The sequence below is a fragment of the Apium graveolens genome, chromosome 8 (assembly GCF_009905375.1).
Source record: "Apium graveolens cultivar Ventura chromosome 8, ASM990537v1, whole genome shotgun sequence".
Taxonomy (NCBI): domain Eukaryota; kingdom Viridiplantae; phylum Streptophyta; class Magnoliopsida; order Apiales; family Apiaceae; genus Apium; species Apium graveolens.
In genome coordinates, this window is record NC_133654.1 from 226,288,781 (window position 1) to 226,314,122 (window position 25,342).

A 25,342-nucleotide genomic window follows, 5' to 3' on the forward strand; every position below is an offset into this window, starting at 1 on the left:
GAATGATCTTCAAATAGTTTGCAAGAACTTTAGCCATTATCTTGTAAAGTACTTTACACAGAGCAATCAGGCGTGGGTCTTTTATGGAACACGCTCCTTCCCTTTTAGGGATAAGAATAATGTGAATAATGTTTTGTCATTGAAGACCTTCTATAAAGTGCAGTTAGTGAGCCATTCATTGCAACAATTATAAACATCTCTTCCGATTATTGACCAAAATTGTTTAAAAAATGTCAGATTCAACACGTCAGGCCCAGACGCTTTATCGGGGTTCATTTGACTTACCGCTGCCAAGAACTCATTGTATGAGACATCAACTATAAGTTTAGAGTTTCGCTCATCAGAAATCACACATACACTATCTCCATGATGCAATAGTTCACCACCTTCATCACTTGCGAACAAATTATTAAAGTCATTACCGATATTACACATAGACGATCATGATTCTCAACACGGTCTCTACTGTCTGTTTTCAAATACATGACGTGATTGTTCTTCATTTGAGCTGATATTGAAAAACTTCGTGTTTACATCCCGAGCAAAATGATTTCGCTCGTTATTTCTGGTGAACCTCTTGATGATATAAAAGATGATTTAATTTATCCTTTTCACGAAGATACTCTTGCACACTTTCATTATCAGTACGATGAACCGGCTTGCTTAAAACCTCCTTTATTTTTTTGCCTTGTCAAGAAACTTGTGGAAGAAGTTATGTCCCCATTTTGCCATGAAAGAAGAAACTGATATGAGCTTATTGAGTAAATGGATTGTTGGCATCTATACCCGGTACTCTCTAACTCTTTAAGAAAACTCGGCTCCCTTGACCAATTCCTGCTACTTTGCGGTTCTTGACTGCTGCACGAAAACCTGTCATCAAACTCTAAGAAATTATCACCTTATGCAACGTATCATCCAAGTCGTCCAGGAAAATAATTCTTTCTTCTAGCACATTCAGGGTAGCCGTAGAAGCTTCCAATTAACACATGCTAATATGAGTTGGTAATAAATTAAGTTTTATTTAATTGGGTCGATAGAAACCAAGTATAATTGTTGGTAAAAATGTAAAGTTTGACTAGCTATTGGGGCTTGGGGCTCGGCTCATTTTTTTCAATAAAAACTTGTATTCGACTGTACGACCTTTAGTTGGAGAGGAGTTGGGATAGCGGCTCCATTCATTTAAAAAGCTAGGGACTTTTATCCGCGCTACGCAAACTTGTTATTCGACAATTATTTAAACGTAAAATGTTTTATAAATTAAACTAATTGGTATATCCTATTCAACTATAGTGAACTCTTAATTATATTAACGAACATATAAAGAATATTAAACATGAAAAAAAATCGTCCATTTCAAGGAAACCTATAGGAACCTATTGATGGATTAAAAATCTCAAATCAATGTGACGATTAATCGGCATTTTAAAACAAACTATAGGAACCTATTGTTTTCATTAAAACATAAAATCAATTCTAGTCTTATCTTCGTTTATAAATTTTTTGTCATAAGCAAGATGACGATTATAAGAACTCTACCGGTGTATAAATTTCAAAGCCTAAATTGTACCGTGATGACAAAAACATTATATTGATGGTCAAGTTTAGAATTAATAAAGTGCTACTATAATATGAAGTGTAGTAATCAAAATATACAAAATGAAGGAATAACTATCATGAATTATTGCTTAAAGGAATGGTCGGTATAATAAAATAAAGGCCGCTTCTACAACAAACGTTCAAAAAAGCTTAGTCATACCAATATCATTCCTAGACTCAGACTTCCATCATTTTGCTAAGGATATATCAGAAGAGTGCATCCAACCAAAGCATGTATGGAAATTGTATGATGAAGAAGATGGCATGCCTCAATTGTAATGTTGATCCAAAAAGTGATATCGATGCAACATTTGAAGGTCCATTTCAGCTACTTGAGCTCCAAAACTGATATTGAATTGGGGCTAAATAATTGACTGATTCATGAATTACTACATCTTGTGGACATTTCAGAGTAATGAACACATACATTCTTGATCAAGTGAAGAATTTTTCTCATCATTTGAGATTGGAGAAGGCTAGAAACAGGGGATAAGTTGGGTTTTGTCGACAAAAGGGATGCCTATGGGAAGTATATTGGAACTTGTCAACAACATTGGACAACACAACTCCGGAAGAGGTAAGACATATGTATGATTGTATGACATGGTGGAACTTCTTGATTATTACTCTGAGCAGCTTTGAATAAACTTTCTGTGGAACATGAGGCCTAAGATTAATAACTATATACTAAATGAATGGTTGCTACAAAGCCAATCATGGAAAGATATATAAGGCGAATTACAACAGGTTACATGATTACAATTTTACAAACTATACATTGTACTAAAATATGTAGTTAGTCTTGGCAATATTTTACATTTGCAGATTGAAGGAAGAGTGGGCTGGAAATAAATTGTTTACTTCATGAATTCTAATCATATGGTGCTACTAAGAAAGAATAAGGTGCCTTTAACATTGGTATACTTGTTTGTTAACTACTTCTCTTATCAGATATCATTAATAATAGGACTAATAGAACATGTAAATTGAAATGCAAAAAAGTCAGTTGTACAATGCTCCTACAATAGGCCTCGAACATTCACAACAGTAGTTCAAAAAGACAAAAAACCATAACATGTCATAGCATTGTACTTATAAACACATGCAATATAGGATAATATTTAAGCATTCATAATCAGTGAAACTACTTAGGAGAATCCTGTACAGGATGAGTTGAGTAGCACAATGCTCACACTTAGTGTTCCACAGATGAGACATGTTCAAACTTCTGCTGTATAATTCACCATCAACATGAAAATCAGGCTCAATAGTCCTATCGCAGAGGGATAACCATAATTCTTCTCCATAAGGATGACCATCTAGCTGGTACATTTGGGCTCGGCTCATTTTTTTCAATAAAAACTTGTGTTCGACTGTACGACCTTTACTTGGAGAGGAGTTGGGGTAGCGGCTCCATTCATTTAAAAAATATAAAGCACAATTCATTTATATTAAATTCAACTCGACAAAATTCTATTCGTGAACAATCCTAATATTATTTGACTGAGAATTAAAAATTTTGTATGCATTATCTATCTATACTATATTATAATAGACGAAACATTAAAAGTTTGGTAGTCGGTCGGCCGGTACTTGGTGAAATTATTTAATTATCCTTAATTATTTCAATTCTAATAATTGGGTCGATCAATTCTAATTCTAATTGATATTGAAGTCAACTTCCTCTACTGTTTTACCAATTTCAATTCTATTTTATACGAACTCTATATCATTATAGTTTATATTAAATTCAACTTTTTCTACCAATTTATATTTTAATTCATATCGAGTTCTATATTATTCAAATTTGTTACTTCAAGCTAAATTAATAAGCAAACTACATATAATTATTACGATTTAGTTGATATGTCATGTGAATCAGGCTAAGATAAAATAATAATACTATCAGTCCTCCTAAAAAAATTATACAAATGAACTTGGATAAACAAAATAATATATTTTATTTATCCATGATAAAAAAAATACATATACAATTGATTTAGACTAACACAAAACTAAAATAAAAATACAACTCGACCAACAAAAAAATAATGTATACTAATTATTCAGTCTAAAACAAAATTATCTTATTGATCCACACTTAAAAAATAAAATAAAATTAAACTAAAAATAATTAGTTTGATTTGGTAGGTGTATTCTCAAATAAAATAATATAAACCACGGATCCGAGATAAATTATATTAATATTAGATTAAGTATAATTCGTATCCTATTGATTTGAACTAAAAATTAAAATTTTAATTAAAACATAAATATTATTTTTCAAAAAATACACATAAAATTATCAATAAAACTATATCGTTCAGTCATTAATATTGTCTTTTTCAAATATCTTTTATGGAATTATTGTTAATCGATTAAGTAATCAACATGCTAAAATAATATTTTTTAAGGTCCCAACATAATTAAAACATTATATTTTTACCCTCAATAAAATAAAATTTTCATTATAATAACATTTCCCTCCTTAACAATGTTATCACTTTAAATAAGTTTAAATGTTCTAAAAAGTTATGGACATATACGTCTACTAATATAATTATTACGAAGTCATATAATTTAAATTTTTAAATGAACAAAACTAAAAATTGAATTCAATTTTTTTTAAAAATTTATATAATATTAAAAAAAAATGTGGGACCCGTGCATCGCATGGGTTTTAAACTAGTATTAACTAAAAAGCAACGATGACTAAAAAGCATATTTAAACTTTTAATTTAAGATAACTTTTGAATAACAATACGGTTCAGAAAAATAAGAAATTAGCCTGGTTTGGAGAATAAATATTCCATATAATGTAATATTAGAACTGCAAACGAACAGAGCCGGGTTCAGTCTGAACCAAGTCGAGCTTTACTTCTTTTTTTAAACGAGCCAGGCTGAATTTAAAAACCGGGTCGAAAGTGATGTTAACGATCGACTCGTTTATTACCGAGTCAAGTCCAAGACGAACATGGGTTTGTCCACAAACAACTGAGCCGAGTCGAAATCAAGCCGAGCTCGAACATGATCGGGTTATCCACTAAACAGTTTGCATAAAATTTTTAATCGACCAACCTTAAGGTTTAATTTTATAATTTTACAGGTACATGGAGATCGAATACTAGTCTTATCTTATAATTATATACACACACTCATACTTTACACTTGTTTTTGTAACATATTCCCTCTAGTAGGTGACTAACTCGATGATGTAGTATATTCAAATTTCACATTTGTATTTTTTATTTTGAGAAAAATATCGATAATTTTATGATTTTTTTGACAAGTTTGTAAAATTGAATAATAGATATTCATTTTTTAAAAAGAGATTTCAATCAATCTGAGAAAGTTACACAATTATAACAAAATAACATATAATTTCACATAAATTTTACAAAAATACACTATTTGTTATGAAAATAACTAAAACACTACTAAATATAAAGGAAGGGGAGAAAGACTTTCATTATCATATTGATGTGTGTCTCAAACTTATATAAATGGATCTATATATAGGCCTGTAATTTTAAGTTACTTGAATAATGAAAAGCCAAAGGTTGGCTAATAATGAGAGGATACAAAAAGGTGAGAAACACAAGGGTCATCCACACATTATACATAACACTCCCCCGTGGATGACACGTGCTTACATCATGCCTTGTTAAAACCTTACTAGGAAAAACCCTGTGGAAAAAACCCTAGTGAAGCAAAAAGAGTACATGTGTTGTACAAATAATGTCTCCCCCTCATTTTAACATAACTATAAGATGTCCTAAAGTCTGCGCATTACAATCTTGTGTACTAATTTCTCGAAAGAAGATGTTGGTAGTGCTTTTGTAAACAAATATGCTGGATTTTCACATGAGCGAATTTGACAAACATTAATATATCCCATCTGCTGAAGTTCGTGAGTGAAGAAAAAATTTGAATCAATGTGCTTTGTCCGGTCTTCTTTAATGTAGCCTTCCCTGGTCTGAGTGATACATGCTTCAATATCTTTGAAAAGTATAGTAAGAGTTCCTTTATTAACTGAAAGGCCACATGATTCTCGAATATGATGGACTAGAGATCTTAGCTATACACATTCTTGACTTGTTTCATGAAGTGCTAACAATTCAGCATGATTCGAAAAAGTTGCTGCAAGAGTCTATTTTGTAGATCGCCAAGATATTGCAGTATCGCAATATATGACTATATAATCTGTTTGTGATCTTCCTTTGTGCAGATCAGACCGATATCCTACATCTTCATAACCAACTAATTCCACTTTTGAGTCTTTAGAATAAAACAAACTCATATCCATTGTTCCTCGAAAATATCTAAATATTTGTTTCACACCAGTCCAATGTCTTCGAGTTGGAGCAAAATTATGTTTTTCCAAAAGGTTAATAGAAAATGCAATATCAGGACGTGTACAATTGGCAAGATACATCAGTGCCAAGAAGTTCTTCTCCCTTTTCTCTTGGATGGAATGGATCCTTATTATTTTCTAATGATCGTACAACCATGGGTGTACTCACAGGATATGCCTTATCCATAATAAATCGTTTAAGAATCTTTTCAATATATGAAGACTGGTGGACAAAGATTTCTTTAGATAAATGTTCAACTTGAAAACCAAGATAAAGTTTTATTTTACCCAAGTCCTTCATTTCAAATTCTCTTTTCAAATATCCAATTATTGCATGAAGTTCATATGTGGTCCCTATGATGTTTAAATCATCAACATATACTGCAATATAGTAAACTCCAATTTTGTCCTTTTAATGAAAACACATGAACATACTACATTATTAATATATCCAACTTTCAAAAGATATTCATTGAGACAATTGTATCACATACAACCGGACTGTTTAAATCCATATAATGATCTTTGTAATTTAATTGAGTAAATCTCCCGGGGTCTTAAACTATATGCTTCAGGAATTTTTAATCCATCAGGGATCTTCATGTAAAGATCACTATCGAGTGACCCATACAAGTAGGCAGTCACAACATCCATCAAATTCATTCAGAGCCCTTCTAGAATTGATAAACTTGTTAAAAATCTGAATGTTGTTGCATCCATTACCAGAGAATAAGTTTTTTCGTAATCAATTCCCGGTCTTTGTGAGAATCCTTGAGCAACAGGGTGTGCCTTGTATCTCACAATTTCATTTTTCTCATTTCTTTTATGCACAAATACTCATCTATATCCAAGGGGTTTACACATGCAGGTGTTTGGATAATAGGTCCAAAAACTTGGCGTTTTCAAGTGATTTCAGTCCTGCTTCAATAGCTTCTTTCCACTTTGGCCAATCATTTCTTCTTTTATATTCATAGATCGTTCTAGGCTCATTATCCTCTATTTTCTCATAACTGTCAAGTGTAGCTGCATATGCAAATATATCATTCATGACAATTTCTATCATGTTCCACCTCTTTCCTGAAATGACAATTTATCGAGATCTCATCATTGTCAATAATTTCAGGTGTTTGATCATCCTTGGATGACGTTTCTTCAGTGATCAATTCTATGATGTCATTTGATATTCCAACTTCCTTATCAAGTTTCCTTTATTTTTCTTGGAGTTTTATCTTTGGATCCAATAGGTCTACAACGCTTCTGGCGTGCTTTAGACTCATTTGCTAGCATAATTTTATTTTCTTATTCAGGAAGTTTAATCTTACAAGAAACATTAACAACTGGTATATGTGACTTTGTCACAATCTTGACATCAGTAAATGCATCAGAAAATCTATTTGCGACTTCTTGTAGGTGGATAATCTTTTGAACTTCAAGTTCACATTGATTCGTACGAGGATCAAAATAAGACAGGGATACTGCTTTCCACAAAATTTCTTGCTTTTCTTTTTCAAATTTTATCTTATCTCCCCCTAATGCAGGAAATACTATCTCTTCAAATTGAAAATCAGAAAATCTTGCCTTGAATAAAACATCAATCATGGGTTCCAAATATTTAATAATTGAGGGAGAGTCAAACCCAACATATACCCCCTAGTCTTCTCTGGGGTCCCAAATTTGTTCGTTGGGGATGAGATATCAGAACATAATTCGCACACCCAAAAAATCATAAATGAGAGATATTCGGTTCTTTACCATTTACAAGTTGCATAGGGGAATATTGATGATAAGAGGTCGGTCGTAACCGAACTAAAGAAGCCGCTTGCAATATCGCATGTCCCTAAGCAGAATTTGGTAAATTTATTTTCATAAATAAAGGTCTAGCAATCAGTTGTAGCTTTTTAATGAAAAATTCAGCCAGACCATTTTCAGTGTGTATGTGAGCAGCATAATGTTCCACTTCAATCCCAATTGACATACAATAGTCATTGAAGGATTGGGATGTAAATTTTCCTGCATTGTCCAATCTAATTTTCTTTATGTTATGATCAGGGAGTTGTGCTCTCCATCGAATTATTTGAACAAAGAGTCATGCAAAGGTAACGTTACGAGTAGACAATAAATTAAAATGCGATCATCGTGTTGATGCATCAATAAATACCATAAAGTACTGAAATGTCCCACTAGATGGGGTGAAAGGTCCACATATATCTCCTTGAATCCGCTCTAAAAAATTTGGACATTTAATTGCAACTTTTACAGGAGATGGTCTGGTTATCAATTTTCCTTGAAAACAAGCAATATAAGAGACATCTTTAGATAAATGAATAATTTTGCTCTTGAAAGGATGTCCATTTGACTTTTCTATAATTCTTCGTATCATTATTGAACTCGGATGGCCTAATCGATCATGCCATATCATAAATTTCGTTGGGTCCTCTAATGTTTGTTTTATCACCATATATGACCCAACTGAATTAATGAAGGTGTAATACAATTCAAATTTATATGAGTGGAGTTTTTCAATTAACTGCTTCATCCCTGAGACAACTGATGTGATATATAAATTTTTTTCATCATTTCCATTTGTTGTCTCAATGTGATAACCAATTTTATATATATCTTTAAAACTCAAAAGATTTCCTTTTGATCTGGTGGAATACATATCATCATCGATGGTAAGTCGTGTACCGTTAATAACACAATATTTGCTCTTCCGGAGCCCTCAATAAGGTCTGATGCCCAGCTCACATTAACTTTAGCTAACTTTATATGTGAAAAATATTTTTGACTTTTTAGTATTATGTATGTTGTTGCACTATCTGCTAAATAAAGTGATTTCTCATCTTTTACGGCATATGATGAGGGGCTGCTAGCCACATTTTTCACAAAAATAAATCAAAATTAGAAATAAAACATCTCAAAACATTTCATTGATTGTAAAATAAAAAGAACATATTAAAAAGTTCAAACATAAAATTTTATTGTTCAATTATAAATACATAAACATTTAATAAATTAAAGCAAGGCCTTTTTTTAATTGGCACCATCAACACCAAATTTTTCCACCTCCACATTGCCATCTTCAAAGAAATCCGATACTTCCATGTGAGTAGAGTTGAGTGGATCAATTTGATTTTCTCCACCAAGGTGAGCTTCAAGTTGGGAAAGGCCCAACTGATCACTTTGCTCAGTAAAATTAATCTCAACACCATTTAAAGAAGCTTGTTTGAGATCAACAAGGTGATTGGAGGTACGACAGGTTCGACTCCAATGTCCTTTCATTCCACAACGATGACAAATGCTTTCATCCCTTTGACCCATCATATTTCTCTTAGACTTCTCCTTATTCTTTGTCCACTTCTTATGGTGGGGTTTCTTTTTAAAGTTTGAGAAATTGTTGTGATTTTGACCACGCCCATGTCCGAAACCACGGGCATGTCCACGTCCATGACCACGACCATATCTAAATCTACACCTACGGCCACGTCCAAGTCCATAATCACTACTGGTCACAACATTCGCTTCAAGAAATGGTGTCGAGCCAGTTGGATGAGCTTGATGATTTTTCGTCAATAGTTTATTATTTTGTTCGGCAAAAAGTATGACTGATATAAGCTCAGGATATTTTGTGAATCCCGGTTCACGATACTGCTACTACAGGAGCATATTATTGACATGGAAAGTGGAGGAGGTTTTCTCCAACATATCATTATCAGATACATTTTCACCACATAATTTCAGTTATGAAGTAATCTTAAATATTGCAGAATTATATTTGCTTACACTTTTAAAATCTTGCAAGCGTAAGTGTAACCAATCATAGCGAGCTTTCGGGAGTATGATAGTTTTGGCCTTGTCTTGCTCAGAAGTTTTGTTCCCTTCTTTTATGGTATCACCAAGACCCATGGTGCTAAGATGGATTTCCACATCCAAAATCTATGTTAAATTTTTTTTTCCGGTGACATCAAGTGCGTTGAATTCAAGTTTTGTAAGATTCGACATTGCAAGTACTAAAACAAGTAACGCACACATTAATTTGAGAGCAAATATATCTATACTATATTATAATAGCCGGAATGGGGTATAATTTGTAGTTTGGTTAACCCCTCATTTTGGTTATCCCTTTCCATCACGACTGTTGGATCTTCTTCATCAAATAATAAGAGCCGTTAGATCCAAATACTAAAAAAATACACTCCACAAGTTCTCAGATTCGAATCCCGTCAACAACAAATATTTATATTATTATTTATAAAGATACATATAAGTTCTCAGGTTCGAATCCTTTTAACAACAAACATTTATATTATTTATAAAGATATATATAAGTTTTCATATTCGAATCTCATTCACTAACAACAAACATCTACATTATTATTTATAAATAAGATCTCATCAATCATATACTATTTATACTATTTGAACCTAACTTGAAATTATAATTATATAAACATTATTTAGTATTTAATTATTTATATAGAATTTTAATAAAATTATATGAAATAGAATTAAAAAAATATAAATATTAACCAAGACCCGTGCATCGCACAGGCTGTAAGCTAGTATAAATTAAATTCAATGACGAATGTCACGTAACGACATACAATGAACCATAATATGTTTGATAATATGACCTTTTAAAATTATCATTTGGAAAAAATATAAACTGAATGGCTAAATATAAGGGCACACACATGTATTTATGACATAAATTAATTAATGAAGATATGAACATGAACCAATACAAGATGACATATAAATTACAATAGTTAAGTTAAAAACATGTAGTTAAACTAGTCAACCACGTCACAAAGTTATTTTCTTATTAAATTATAAATTAATATGATCCCACCAAAACTAGAATAAAATTAAGTATGAGAATAAGGTTTCAAAATCTAATGAAACAAAGATCATGTAATAAATCAAGAGACATAATAACTAGTTAGACAAATAAGAAAATTCAAAACAAAAGGAGTTTAAATAGATATTCATAATTTAAAAATATATGGGAAAAATTAAAAAAAAAAATTAACACCCGCTACTTGATTTTCATCCCAACTTTTTTTATTATGTCTAAACTAAATAGATTTTGAAATTCAATTACGTTTAATTTCAAATGGATATTAAAAATGGGGTAATCTAACAATCTGCACTACTTTAACATCATATTAAAAAGATACAAGTCACCGCATAAATTAATATGTGTATTTATTTAAATATGGGGAGAAGTTTTAGTAAGACCTAATAATATTGATTTGTTGGAAACATGTAAAACACATAGATTCAAAAGTAAAAAAGAAGTGCATGTGATGGTTTATACCAAGAGATCACGTATATACAAGAATTTAACTTAAAGTGAAATTATGATAAAATTATTTATAAAAAAACAGCGATGTATAAGGTGCATATTAATAGAGATATATGTTACCTTAACTGGTAACGAGCTTTGGTCACCTTTTACTTGCTTCTTGTTCCTGCTTCTGCTACTTCTCCCTTCGGTATATATAATCCTAAAATCACTTTGTAAAACTCTAAAATCACTATGCAAAACTATCGTGCTGATAACATGTTATGAAAATAACTAAAATACTACTAAATATAAAGGGTAGGTGAGAAAGACTTTCATTATCATATTGATGTGTGTCTCAAACTCATACAAACGACTCTATATATTAAGTTACTTGGACAATGAAAAGTCAAAAGTTGGCCAATAAATGAGTGGATGCAAAAAGGTGAGAAACACAAGGGTCATCCACACATTATACATAACACTATTGTTCATATAATTATTAATATAAATGATTTAAATATTAATATTTTATAAATAAAAATGATTTGAATATGATATTTGATATGGATAGAAAATATATCGTAAATATACATTAAATGTCACATTAGTTACACTTAGGCCTCTTGTCTGAAGTCCAATACAAACCTGTCTGGTCCGAGCTCGTAGCAGACTCAGAACGTCCCATGTAGACAAGGCCCACCAGCAGAGGTCGTCAAGGTCCACGAACACAAGCTGTTCACGGACTAGGACAAATACGGCTGGTAGAGCAGATACATGTGTCCTAAACGGACTCAAAGTCCTACACAGAAGGTTCTGGAGTTCCTTCCCTTAAAGGACTCCTAATCACCATCTAAGTTGGAGACTTGTCCACCAAGTCTCCCAACCCAAGTCTAACGCTAGACTCACCTCTATATAAAGGGCTTTACCCCTCAACTCAGAACTACATTTTTGGCTTGATTCTCTACCACACAAAGATACGTAGTCATCTTGCAAGGACCGATAGTCCCGAACGCAAGAGCAGCCATTAAAGTTCGAAACTCACAAACCTTAGCATTAAATACTAACGCACCCTAGTTTTTGTTCCAAAACAATATTATAAATACTATTTTATATGAATTTAAAAATTTTGAAAAATCAAAATAAAATAAAATACGGGTTTAGGAATATGAATATAATATATAAGATTTATACACCTACGATTAAGACCCGTAATAAAATATTTTTAGGCGAGAAATGGCCTTACTATTCCCCCAAATATATCTTAAATTTTAAATAAAAAATTAAAAAAAAATTATACAAGTGTTTAGTAAATATTTATTATTTGTTAAATATATAAATTTTATCCGACCCGAGCCGAGTTACCGAGTTCGAGTCGAATCCGAGACGAGTCTGAGCCGAACATACAAAAAACTCGGTTTGGCTCGTTTAACTATCCGAGCTCATTTTCATATTTACGATCGATTCGTTTAAATAAACGAGCCGAGCCGAGTTCACTTAAATAAGACGATCTCGAGTTTTGTTCACGAACGATTCCGTTAATTTGCAGCAATAGGTAATGTATTACATTGTATAGCGTAAAAGTTTGATAATCCAAGCATCTTATTCTACTAATTCTTTTTTCTTAAAAAAATGGTCACTTGTGTAAAAATATGAGTAAGAAATTGAAGTGAGTTTTTTTTTCTCCGATTTGAACTACATGCTATATAGTTAATATGAAATAAATGAAAGAAATGTGTCATTTCGAGGAAAGAAATAAATAAAAGAAAAAAGGGCAACCAAACAGAATCTTATCTGTTTTATATGATAAAACTTCTCTTGGTGACCTTGTAGAGACCAATTTCTATTTTCCTCCACTCATGAGAAACCCCTATCTACCCCGCAAAAGCCAAATAAAGTACCACTTCAAACTAACTCAACAATATACAAAGCCCTCTAACTATTACATTCCCTCTCCAAACTACATTTTACTTTCTCTCAAGTTGGAGCTAAACCCACTTTCAGATCACTCTTTCAAGCCATTTTAAGGTAACCCGTGTCTCTTAAACTCTTTATTTCTCAATTTAATTATGTGGGCATGTGATGAAATTAAAGAAATCAAGAATGTGATTCCTAAAAATCAAGAAAGTTGAAACTTTATGTGTTCTTTTTGTGAAAGTTGTCATTTTTAACAAAAGGGTTGCTTGGAATCTTACATTTCTTGATCTTTATAATGCATTTGTCATTGTTTGGTTACTGATTTTAGGTTTTTATTTGTTTTCATGTTTGGTATTTTTCATCTTTTAGACGAAAAGTATATTCTCAACTGGATTTTAGTTGACTGTATCACCATTTTGGTCAATTTTAGAACTCAATCTTTTACAAGAAATTAAATGTTTGTAATTTGTGTGTTTTTGTATGAAAGTTTATAGGACAATGGTAGGGTGGATACATCTATTAGTTGAATTTACTACATCATATGGAGAATATATATCTGTGTTTGTGTGTATTATGAAACTGGAAATTTGCTTCACAATTGTACTATTCATACATACAAGGGATCACGAGATGAACATTAAACTAGTTAAAATTAGAATGCACCACTTGAATCATTTTGTCATTACTGCTGATTTCTTAGATTCAATGTCAGATTTTTAGCAAATTTTCATCGAATTTTACTGTATATTATTACACTGTCTTTTCTTCAACTTTATCCAGTTTAGTTGTCTGCATTACAAGTTCTTTCTAAATAAAACAAAACGAACAAACCATAATGGTTTATTTATTGGGAGACCGATGACAGCAAGAGGTGAAAGCCAATCAGCTAGATAGTAACAAGGCTGCTGCCCAAATACTGTTTTGACAAAATAAGTCATTTTGGACTGTTCTTAATTTAACAAGGTAGAGCTGGATTCCAGATAGAACAATAAATTGATGAGCAAGACAAATGCATAATGTGGTTTGACCACTGTAGTATTTGGGGAATATGCTCATAGAAACAAAACAAAGCCCTTTGAAAGATAAATTAAAAAAAATAGTATAAAAATTGGAAGAAATTCCATGGCTTCTTGAACACTGACTAGGTATATGTTATCTGCTAAGTTCTAGGGACGCATCAAGTCCTTGCCTCCTTGGTTTCTTTTTAATGTGTAAAATACGTTACCTAAATATATATTTGATAATCATGATCTGCATCAAGTTTCTAATAGATACTACTATTGTATAATTATGAATGCTCCTATTTTACATATCTTATAAGTTGTAACATTGTAATATGCAAACTCAATGGTGTGCAAAATTTATTGGCAATCCAATCTAAGTGGCAATCCAATCTAAGTTGGGGTATAAAATGGTGGGTTCCTAAGAATGATTATGTAACTTATGAAGATTCTGGGAACAAGGACTAACAATGTAAAAGATCATATGAAGGGTAAATTAAAACATGTAATTTTTCATATTTGTTAATGTTCAGAATATGACCAAGTCGAATCCTACTGATAGTGCCTTGCATTAACTTGGGAACAGGTGAGGATGGCTCAGATCTTAGCTCCGTCAGTGCAATGGCAGACGAGGTTCACAAAAAATTCTATAGAAGCAAGTTCAATGACATCAAAGATGTGGGGTTCTCTATTCCTGAAACAGAACAAGAAAGCACGGGTTAAAAGTTCTACCAAGTATAGAGCATTAGCAGTGAAGTCTGAGGATGGCACCATAAATAGGATGGAAGATCTACTAAATTTGGACGTAACTCCTTATACTGATAAGATCATCGCCGAGTATATTTGGTACGCTCTCTGCTTTGCACAGACATGGTCTAATAGTAATTATGTGCACTGAGCATGTTGTCCTTAAACAAATAAAAAACTCTCACGTTTATTGCTTACACACCATACACCTAGATCCCAGGCTTCTAGTCTGTGAAAGACATCTTGTTAATTTATAACATCTGCATCTTGAAACAGGATAGGAGGAACTGGTGTTGATGTTCGAAGCAAATCAAGGGTATTTTGGAGCTTACCTTGTTATTAATAATTATACTCTCATCATAGACTTATCTAAGATTTACTTTATTACTGAACTCCCTTATATGTATGTCTGCAGACAATCTCAAAGCCAGTTGAGCACCCTTCCGAGCTACCAAAATGGAACTACGATGGATCAAGTACTGGGCAAGCACCTGGAGATGATAGTGAAGTGATTTTATAGTAAGATTTTATTAAGCAGTGCTGCTATCTAATAAATTTTCCTTCTAGTCTTCTATCATATATTAAAATATTAGACTGTGTTCAGCCCTCAAGCAATTTTCAAGGACCCTTTCCGTGGCGGTAACAACATCCTCGTGAGTGAATCATCTTTTTGCGGCAATTGTAGTGTGTTCAGTTATTAAATATACTTTTATTGATGACATTTTGATTTTATTGTGGAAGCATGATAATATAAGAATTCTTGATCCCATTTTGAATCTTTATAAAGGTAATCTGCGATACCTACACTCCACAAGGAGAGCCTATCCCTACAAACAAACGCCACAAGGCTGCTCAAATATTTAGTGATGCCAAGGTTCTAGGTGAAGTTCCATGGTAAGAAAAATTCATGATTGTTCTTATTTATACACTTGAGCAATATGCAACTTATCTAGGATTTTGAAGGAATGGTATCATGGCATGCATAACACGATGATGCCTGAGTTTATAGTTGTCTGATAACAGATAGATCAGAAGTGATGTTATTCTTTGTTTCTTTTTTAAGTAATTTTTCATAATTTTCTTCCAGGTTTGGAATAGAGCAAGAGTACACCTTGATGCAACAAAATGTAAACTGGCCTTTGGGTTGGCCAGTTGGAGGCTATCCTGGTCCTCAGGTAATAAAATCTACGTTCAGCAAAGTGGTTATGCTACACATTTTATGTTATGAAACTATGACTATAACTTGCTCTTAAAATCTCTTTTATTATCATAGGGTCCATATTATTGTGCTGCTGGAGCGGATAAGTCATTCGGTAGAGACATATCTGACGCTCATTATAAGGCTTGCTTATATGCTGGAATTAATATTAGTGGCACAAATGGAGAGGTTATGCCTGGCCAGGTCTGTTTTCCTCTTGTTCTCTCTTCCAGAAACATATAGATGTTAAATTACTGGGAATATTCATTGTCGTATTTCTTTCCATTTTATTGCAGTGGGAATTTCAAGTAGGTCCTAGTGTCGGTATAGAAGCTGGTGATCACATCTGGTGTGCCAGATACCTCCTTGAGGCAAGTTAGATCAACAGATAATGGTCTCATAGCCAACTCCATGCAACCCCAGAAAACTATTTATTTGCCAATGATTAATATACCATGATTCATTTTCCGGAAGCCTTAATGTCCTTGTAATTCACTTAAAAAATGAAGTGTTGTGACCAAACCCTTGCTTCTTCAATTAACATTCCTCAAATTCTACAGTTTGTATTGAGGCTTCCTATTAGTTTCATCATATGTATGACATTTAACAAAGCAACTTTATTCTGTAAATGCATATGCTTAGATGCTTACTCTTCTTTTCTAACGCATATTAAATGGTTTGCATCTTCTGTGGCTTATTAATATAACAGAGAATTACTGAACAAGCTGGGGTTGTTCTCACACTTGACCCGAAACCAATTGATGTAAGCTAGATCACATACACGTTGCAGTTTCACTTCATAGCTGAATAGTTAATGTGAATAATCTAATCTCTCATTTTCATCTGCAGGGTGACTGGAATGGAGCAGGCTGCCACACCAACTACAGGTATTTTTGTTCTGTATTGTTAATTTATATTCAAGCTGGCTAATACTTCATAGGCATTGATGGCATATCAGTACTATCAGAAGATTCAGAACTAATAAACTTATCATTCTCTGGAATCACAGTACAAAAAGTATGAGAGAGGAGGGAGGCTTTGAAGTGATTAAGAAAGCAATCTTAAACCTTTCCCTTCGCCACAAAGAGCACATCAGTGCATATGGAGAAGGAAACGAGAGAAGATTGACAGGAAAGCATGAAACTGCCAGTATTGACTCCTTTTCATGGGTATGTTGATAGTGTTGACACCTAATTTCCGCAACGATGGCCAAGAATATTGATATGAAATATTTGATTCATTTTCTTGTCTGATAAAATGACTTCAACATGTAGGGAGTTGCTAATCGTGGTTGCTCAATCCGTGTGGGGCGTGATACTGAGAAGGAAGGCAAAGGTAGGCCCTGTGATTAGTAAAACTAGAAAAAAGTTGGCATTACTATTAACACCCTTATAGGTTATCAAGTACCAAGTGACAGAATCTGCACAGAATCAATTAGTTACTTTGAAGATTCTTCAAAACAAAATATTTAACATCCTTTCTATCTCGTGGTAGGTTACTTGGAAGATCGGCGCCCTGCTTCAAACATGGACCCATACATTGTGACTGGTTTACTTGCCGAAACTACATTACTGTGGGAGCCAACGCTTGAAGCTGAAGCTCTTGCTGCACAGAAACTGTCTTTGAATGTTTAGATTCGATTGGAGATAGATTTACGTATTCCACGAAATTCGTTGTCGTCTATTTACCCCGCTTCCTGCTTTCTTTGGATCATTAGTTGATGATTTTTGTAAATAAGGAGCCCCAGTGGTTGACCTTTCTTTTTATTATGAAAGACACATTCTTGGAGGTCATTGGGTGTTTGAGAAGTAATAATTATGATGAAATTGATAATACTTCTCTAGGAAGCAATTGTTATGAAGTTCTGAGGCTGAAAACTCTATTTCGGAATGAGCTTTGTTCAGAAAATTTTAAAATTAAGCGAGCTGAGGCTGAACCTTTATTTTAAACATGAAATCTGGTAAATGGTCTTGTTGAACTACGTCAACTGAAAAAAATTGCACTTCTACTTATTGAAAGCGACTTGAAACTAACCAATTCTTTAAAAACACTCGATCTTTCTATTTCTTGTTTAGGACAGTAGTGCTAAAATGGACTCCCTAGTAGTATGCAATATGCAAACAAGCTGTAATTTGGATTTGTAAACGAGCGTGCTTATTATGTTAGTTTTGGAATGAGTAACAGGTGGTACAACTTCTCTTCATTAAGAAAGACAAGATGATTCTTCCCTTCTCCTAGAGGTAAACTCTACAACAAGAGTAAGAAATTCCAGCTGAATATTTTAATCATTTAATTGCTTTCTCTTTGCAACTTCATTGGGATAAAGAATCAATTTTTGCATATATATCTTCTTACCAACACACATGAAGAATGCCAGCAGATTTAGATTTTTTTTTTTAACTTTTTGTGTCGGAGTTCGAATCAGTTATGGCATCTGGAGCAGGAAAATCAGCAGCATTGCTCTTCTTGGTAATTAATCTTATACTTTATCTAGTTGTAATCATTCTTGCAGCATGGGATGTGGATCACGCAATGGAAAAGACTCATGAAACAGGTACTTTTGCATCAGAATTATGATAAAACAACTGCCATCTTCTTATTTTCGGGGGGTTTTAAGACACAACATTCTTAAGGCACTGTCAAATCTGATGAATCCAAAAATTCATTTGCAGCCTCTGTTCTGACAATTCCAGCTCGAATATTTCCAATTTACTTCCCAAAGGGCAACATGGCAACAGGGTTCTTTGTTATATATTCTCTTATTGCCGGTGTCGTCGGATTCATGAATTCCGTTACTGGAATTTATCATGTTATGGCATGGAATCCCCCCAGCTTACATGCAGCTGCTGCATCTTCTCTTGCAACTTGGACAATCACTTTACTTTCTATGGGGTGATCAATCAATATATCTTTAATTTACATATCTAATCTGACTGTTTACTTGCATAAATCGTAATAAACAATTTATTGTCTTCACACAGATTGGCATGCAAAGAGATCAATATTGGTTATGCAGATTCCAGCTTGGTGAGTATTTTTTTTACATGCAACTTTAGTCGTACCAGATTCAAATCCTTGTTTATTAAACTTCTAAGAGTAAATTACGAAGTTTTGGCCAAACTTAATCTCGTCTAGCCCTTTTGTGACAAAATTTCAAATTTGTAATATACTGACCAAACATTACTTATATATTTTAAAAAGGTAGCCAACAATCATTTTTCAAAGAAAACAAGGATTATTTGTTCTTAAGAAAATGTCTCCCGCCTTTTGAAAAAGTAAAAGTGATATCGGTCACAATATTGTGAATTTGTAATTTCGGCCACAATATTACAAATTTGTAATTTCGACCACTATACTACAAATTTGAAATTCTGGCCATCAAGTTGCTAAAACGGGTAACTTTCAGCTACCATTTTGCAATTTACTTAACTTTAAACATTGACTTTTGTCAGAATTTAGCTCTCGGACCTCAACTGATAAGTTCTGTTTATGTGGTTTTCCAGCGAACTCTCGAGATAATGGTAATTATACTGAGTGGGAGTCAGTTAATTTGCCTAGGGGCAATCCAAGCTGGGGTGCAAGACATTGAGAATGAGGAGGCTTTCAGCGGAAGAGTTTGAATCATTAAGTCATTTTCAAAATGTTTTTATATATCTGTGTAACATTCTCTATTACACACATAGTAACTACTCGAGTGCTTGTTTTTATATTCTAGTGTTAAATTGATGATACTTTTTGCTATTCATTTGGTTTCTAAAACTTGGATGTATATGAAAGATGACTTGTATATACCAAGACAACCTGGAAGTTGTAAATGATATTGAAGCTGATATCAACCGTCAAGTTTTAAAAAGCCCAAACTAAATTTTATTTTAAGGTTGTTAGATATTGAATGCAACACAGAAGGGGGGGGGGGAATGAATGTGTTTCTTGGATTTTTAGCCTTTTTAAAACTTGTTTGGATATTGTATGAACAAAGCAGTTTTATATTTGTAGAGATATTGTGTTAGAGAAATAAATCAACAAGCACAGTATTTCAAAACTCACTTAATTTGTATTAATTAAATTTGTCTTGATACAAATTCTGTGTTCTTAACAATATAAAAACTCAGCTTCTTACTTGAGAGATTACAAGAAAATATAAATCTGCTTGTTGCAACTAAACTAAGGACCAGTGCATGCTTTATACACTAGCATCACGAGTTTACAAGTTTTGCACTAAAATGTAATAAACTACTTTCTAAAACAATTTTTTTCTATTTCCATTTCTATCTTAGCAAATCTGTGCAGAATTTTGCAGGTCTGTGAACATCCTTTGTCCAGTCAATCTTGGCCCTTGATCTTGTATTCTCCCAACTACTTTGTAGACTTTTCAATCTAGTGAATAGATCGTTTGTTGACTGATAATCTTGAATCTTGAACTTCTGCATTCTGTATTTGAGAGGCATATCGAGATCTCCAGTTTGTTTTATAGAGAAGTGACATCTCGATAAGTATTATAACTTATCGAGATCTTTGAGTTCTCTATAGGTATATTTGACTTGTCGAGGTCTCTTGATCTTTGCATGTGAAATGACTTGTCGATATGTCTGAGATCTCTACATGTAGAAATGACTTGTCGATATCTCTGAGATCTCTACATACACTTTTTGACTTGTCGATATCTCTGAGATCTCTAATGAGAAATTGACTTGTCGATATCTCCAATTCTTCACACCTTCATTTGACTTGTCGATATCTATGAGTTCTCTACATGCAGAAATGCCTTGTCGATATCTCCAGTTCTCTACATCTTCATTTGAGTTGTCAATATCTATGAAACTTCTCTATAAGCCATTTTGGACTTCTCGATAAGCTATTCTAGACTTTTCGATATAACTTGATATGTGTCTTGTCGATATCTTGACTTAGAACATTTTTCATATAATAGTTTTATTCAACTGCAAGCTTCTACACTTTTCTCTGAGGCATGATCATGGCTTGATCTTCTTCCAGAGTTTATTCCTTAGCTTGAATCTGTTCACAGAAAAATACTCCAGTCTAATCTCCTAACCTTTTTATAAACTCAAGAAATATAATACATAATAATAAATTGATTATCAAACAACTAAATCTCAGGGTTGTCAAAGTGACTTAGTCTTGTTATTATATAGGCATGTTTTGCACAACAATCTCCCCTAATTTGTGAGAAGATTGCTTATCACAATTCATGTCTGATAACAAGACTAACCCTAAGCTAAAATCAAATACATAAAACTTGACAAATTAACAAATACAAATTTATACATTGAGTAGTTACATCAGTTTAACCGTTATAAATATTAGGTAAATTTCTCATAGCCTAATTCTTTCCTAATGAGGTCCTTGAGATTTACTAGCACTTGAAGTTCTTCAATTATTTTTGTCCCTTTTAAAGCTTTTACCAGTCTGAGCCAATAATCCAGTTTGTAGCTGTTGAGGTAATTTACTCTGAATCTTAAAAATCTGCCAATTTGAATGTTCAAGAAATGTCCATCTTTTGATATTCTACTCAGCCCCCTTGACTTGAGTTCATTTGACCTCTGTTCAAACATCTCTATCTCCTTGACATACTTCCTATCCCTTTCTTCCTTTTTAGCCTTTAATCTTGCAAGTCTTCCATTTCTTTCTCTCAACCTCTCAGACATCACAACCTTCCACATCTTTGTAATTGTATCCTTGTCCTTCATCAAGCTAATCACCCTCTTCAATTCTGTGGTTGAAAATGTTTCCGTTACTTCTCTGCTAAGCAAAATAAAGGAGCCATCCAAATAGTAAATTCTGACTTCTTCTAAAGAGATAACACAAACTTTGACAATTTCTTCAAATAATTGTTGAAAATAGTCATCATATGTTATGCTCATGTTTAGAGGCTGAAAATCATCTTGATTGAAACAGTTCCAGATGACACAAACATCAGCCTGCATTTTTCTTGGTTTTCTTCCAACAGTCTTGAAGTGAGTTTCGGTTGGAGGCTTGAATGAAGATAGGTTTGTGATTTTCTTCAGTGTGACTTGGCTGGATTTGATTGGTATTTTGAGTAAAGTGTTTGCAGTTTGTTTATACAAGAATTTAGGCTTCTGAATTGGAATTGGTTGATATGGTGTTTGACTTGGTTTGGAGGATTGATTTTGTGAGATTTAAATCTGTTGGACATTTTTCTTGGTACCTTCTTCTCCTCTCCTTTTCTTTCTCCTGCTTTCATCTCCCTTCTTTCTAACATCCTTCTTCTTCTCATCCACCTTACTGCCAGTTGCCTTGGTAGATTGACTTGGATTTGAGCCAGTGTAATATCCCGCAATTTTTTAGAATTCGATTGATAAAAGAATAATAGAATAAAAAGGATTAAAATTAGATAAAGACTAGGATTTAAAATTGGGTTAGACTATTGGGCCTAAAATTTGGATCAGATTCTATTATTGATAACTTGTAGGTTAAGATATAGGGTTTTGTATCGTTATAAATACATCATATTCGTCTTCCTCGTTTTAATCATTAAAATTCGTAGGACTCTTCTCAGCAAAAATCAGCTATTTTGTAAAATTCATAGAAAATTCATCGTAAGTCAGAATTTAGTGATCCTGGACTTTTCAGAAAGGTCTTTTCGTTATCTACAACTTTCGTGCTTTGTGTTTTCCAAGAAAACATCGTTTAGTGGGTCAAAAAGGCTATATTCAGATCTGGTCAGATTTTAAGGTAAGTTTTCGATCAATCTTGCTAGTGTTTTCAAAATTGTGTGTTGTGCGTTTATATTTGATTATCAAAACTTGGGCTAAGTGATCATATATTTGATATTATTATGTGATATAGAATATGTATCGATTTGTATATGTGATGTCTAGACGATAATTTGAGATCTTTGATTTGTGCCATGGTTTGTGAAAATATCGAATAAGAACTTAGGACCGCAGTCAACGGATTGTAGTGACAGTTTTATGAAAATTTAGGACCGTTATCACCGGGTTGTAGTGGTCGTGGCATGAGTTATTGATTTTGAATTATTGTTGTTTATGTGGTATGTGTATTGTGTGTATCGAATAAGAATAGGAATATGTATCGAAAGTGTTTGTTTCATATGTCGTATATCGTATCATATAGATTATCGTATTTTGTTATATGTGTTCATGTTACTTGGCCAACTAGTTGGATCGATTATTTTTTTGCTGGGCTGTATAACTCATTACTTACAATTTCAGGTTTCATATAAGATTCGAGTTGGAAATCATTGGAGTTCGAGGACTTAGGATTGGAGTATATTAAATTTTGGACTTCCGTTAGCTGCGCTTTTGTAATAGACACCTTTGTAATAGATTTTCGTATTAGTAAATTGTATTTTATTTTAGTTTTGATTTAGAATTAATAGTCCGGAAGTGCGGGCTGTTACAGCCAGAAGATTTGTGTTCATCCTTCTTATGCTCATCATCATCCAAATCATCTTCATCTTCATCTGTCATGATTAGTTTTCCCAAAATTCTTATCACTTTCTCATCTTCATCTGTCTTCTTCTTCTTTGTCTTTAGATCAGTTTTCAATGTTATGATTAGTCTGAGATTACCCCTAACGGTTTTTGGGGGTTGTGAAGTATTTGTACTTTCTGGTTTGAGAACAGATGTAGGCCACCCCCTTTCTTGCATTTTACAAATTCTTATTCTTATTTGATACGTGTTTATATTTTTTATAATTTACCCCTTACAAGATACAAAGATGTTATCCATTCACTTTTTATAAAATATAAAGAAATTGTGCTACAGTTCCTAAAAAAATAAGTTATTTTTCTTAGCTTTTTCTCAAGAAGAGGTTCTTGAGTTGGCTCATAGAGAGAGAAAATATTGCAATCAATTTTTGCTCACTATGATTCGTACAACTAAAGATGAGATGAGCACAATATAAATACTATCTTGTACTACACTTACTGCTCATCCATTTACAACAAATAATCCTATCATGCTAGGGGACACACAGTAGCTTTTGAGGACCACCTCCTTATCATTTTTCGCTCTTGATCTTTTATTATTTGCTTTATTTTATTTTTCTCCAAGTTTCGCGTAGGCTTGACACATGCCCATGAACCACCTTTATGTACAGTATACTGTACTGATCTGTTTATTCATTTCTGGTAATTTGTACCTTCATTTATTTTGTTGTGAAGGGGCCGAGTGAGGATATCGAGAACTTCATTTGGTTTGAATATATTATCAGAGTTTACTTTGGACTTCTCGATGTAGTGTAATTTTGCACTTCACAGTTTAGCATTCTCCTTGATATCTCGGTGTAATGCAGAACATACTTCTCGATGCAACTGAAGTTTGGACTTCTTGACATAAGCCAAACTTGGACTATATTAAATTTTAGCTGTAAACTCTAATGAACTTCATGATATGGCTATTTTAGACTTCATGATATTGAACTTAGACTTTTCTGCAACTTTATTGGTCTTTAATCTTTAATTTGTTTCTTAAACAATCTTCATTGAACTTTTTCCAAATTGATTTATTGGAAACATGGTTCTTTGAAGTATTTTCTCTTATTGCCGGTGTTGTTGGACTTATGAACTCCGTTACTGGAATTTATCATGTTATGGCATGGAATCCCTCCAGCTTACATGCAGCTGCTGCATCTTCCCTTGCAACTTGGACACTCACTTTACTTTCTATGGGGTGATCAGTCAATATATATTTAATTCACATATCTATCCTGATTGTCTACATGCATAAATTGTAATAGTCAATTTAGTTTCTGCCCACAGATTGGCATGCAAAGAGATCAATATTGGTTATGCAGATTCTAGCTTGGTGAGTATTTTTTTCTACATAAAAACTTTAGTTGTACTAAATTCAAATCCTCGTTTATTAAACTTTTAAGATTAAATTATGAAGTTTTTTCCATACTTAATCCTATTGGCACTTTGTTAATCGAAATTTTAAATTTGTAATATAGTGAATAAACACTACTTTTACATTTCACTAAACATTAATTTTACATTTCATAAAGGAGGCCAATGACCACTTTGCAAAGAAAAAGAACTAGTGTTTATTGTAAAAAAATGATCCTTAAACACCTATTCAAAAATAGAAGTAATATATGTTCACAATTGCGAATTTAAATTCTGGAAACGACGATGTTAAAACGGGTAAATCTAACATATTGCAATTTACTCAATTTTTTGTAATATTGATTTTTGACCGAATTAAGCCCTCAGGCATCAACTAATAAGTTCTGTTTGC

At 32.9% G+C, this 25,342-nt stretch overlaps 2 protein-coding genes across 2 annotated transcripts; both read left to right on the plus strand.

Annotated features, from left to right (window-relative positions):
- The first annotated feature begins 13,107 nt into the window (after positions 1–13,107).
- On the plus strand, positions 13,108–17,893 carry LOC141678509 (glutamine synthetase, chloroplastic). Its single transcript, XM_074484853.1, has 14 exons — positions 13,108–13,265; positions 14,742–15,001; positions 15,179–15,218; positions 15,318–15,421; positions 15,507–15,555; positions 15,690–15,796; positions 15,990–16,077; positions 16,176–16,304; positions 16,397–16,471; positions 16,810–16,863; positions 16,950–16,987; positions 17,110–17,269; positions 17,375–17,435; positions 17,595–17,893. The coding sequence occupies exons 2-14, from the start codon at positions 14,748–14,750 to the stop codon at positions 17,732–17,734; spliced, it is 1,299 nt and encodes a 432-aa protein (XP_074340954.1). The 5' UTR covers positions 13,108–13,265; positions 14,742–14,747; the 3' UTR covers positions 17,735–17,893.
- Positions 17,894–18,035: 142 nt separating this feature from the next.
- Positions 18,036–19,843, plus strand: LOC141678510 (membrane protein PM19L-like). Its single transcript, XM_074484854.1, has 5 exons — positions 18,036–18,340; positions 18,526–18,654; positions 18,773–18,992; positions 19,082–19,127; positions 19,604–19,843. The coding sequence occupies exons 2-5, from the start codon at positions 18,528–18,530 to the stop codon at positions 19,718–19,720; spliced, it is 510 nt and encodes a 169-aa protein (XP_074340955.1). The 5' UTR covers positions 18,036–18,340; positions 18,526–18,527; the 3' UTR covers positions 19,721–19,843.
- The last annotated feature ends 5,499 nt before the right edge of the window (positions 19,844–25,342 follow it).

Coding starts and splice junctions, on each gene's coding strand:
- LOC141678509 (XM_074484853.1), top strand. CDS start 14,748: ATGGCTCAGATCTTAGCTCCGTCAGTGCAATGGCAGACGAGGTTCACA. Junction 15,422..15,506: donor GATAGTGAAGTGATTTTATA/GTAAGATTTTAT, acceptor GACTGTGTTCAG/CCCTCAAGCAATTTTCAAGG. Junction 16,864..16,949: donor TTGACCCGAAACCAATTGAT/GTAAGCTAGATC, acceptor TTTCATCTGCAG/GGTGACTGGAATGGAGCAGG.
- LOC141678510 (XM_074484854.1), top strand. CDS start 18,528: ATGGCATCTGGAGCAGGAAAATCAGCAGCATTGCTCTTCTTGGTAATT. Junction 18,993..19,081: donor ATCACTTTACTTTCTATGGG/GTGATCAATCAA, acceptor GTCTTCACACAG/ATTGGCATGCAAAGAGATCA. Junction 19,128..19,603: donor GTTATGCAGATTCCAGCTTG/GTGAGTATTTTT, acceptor GTGGTTTTCCAG/CGAACTCTCGAGATAATGGT.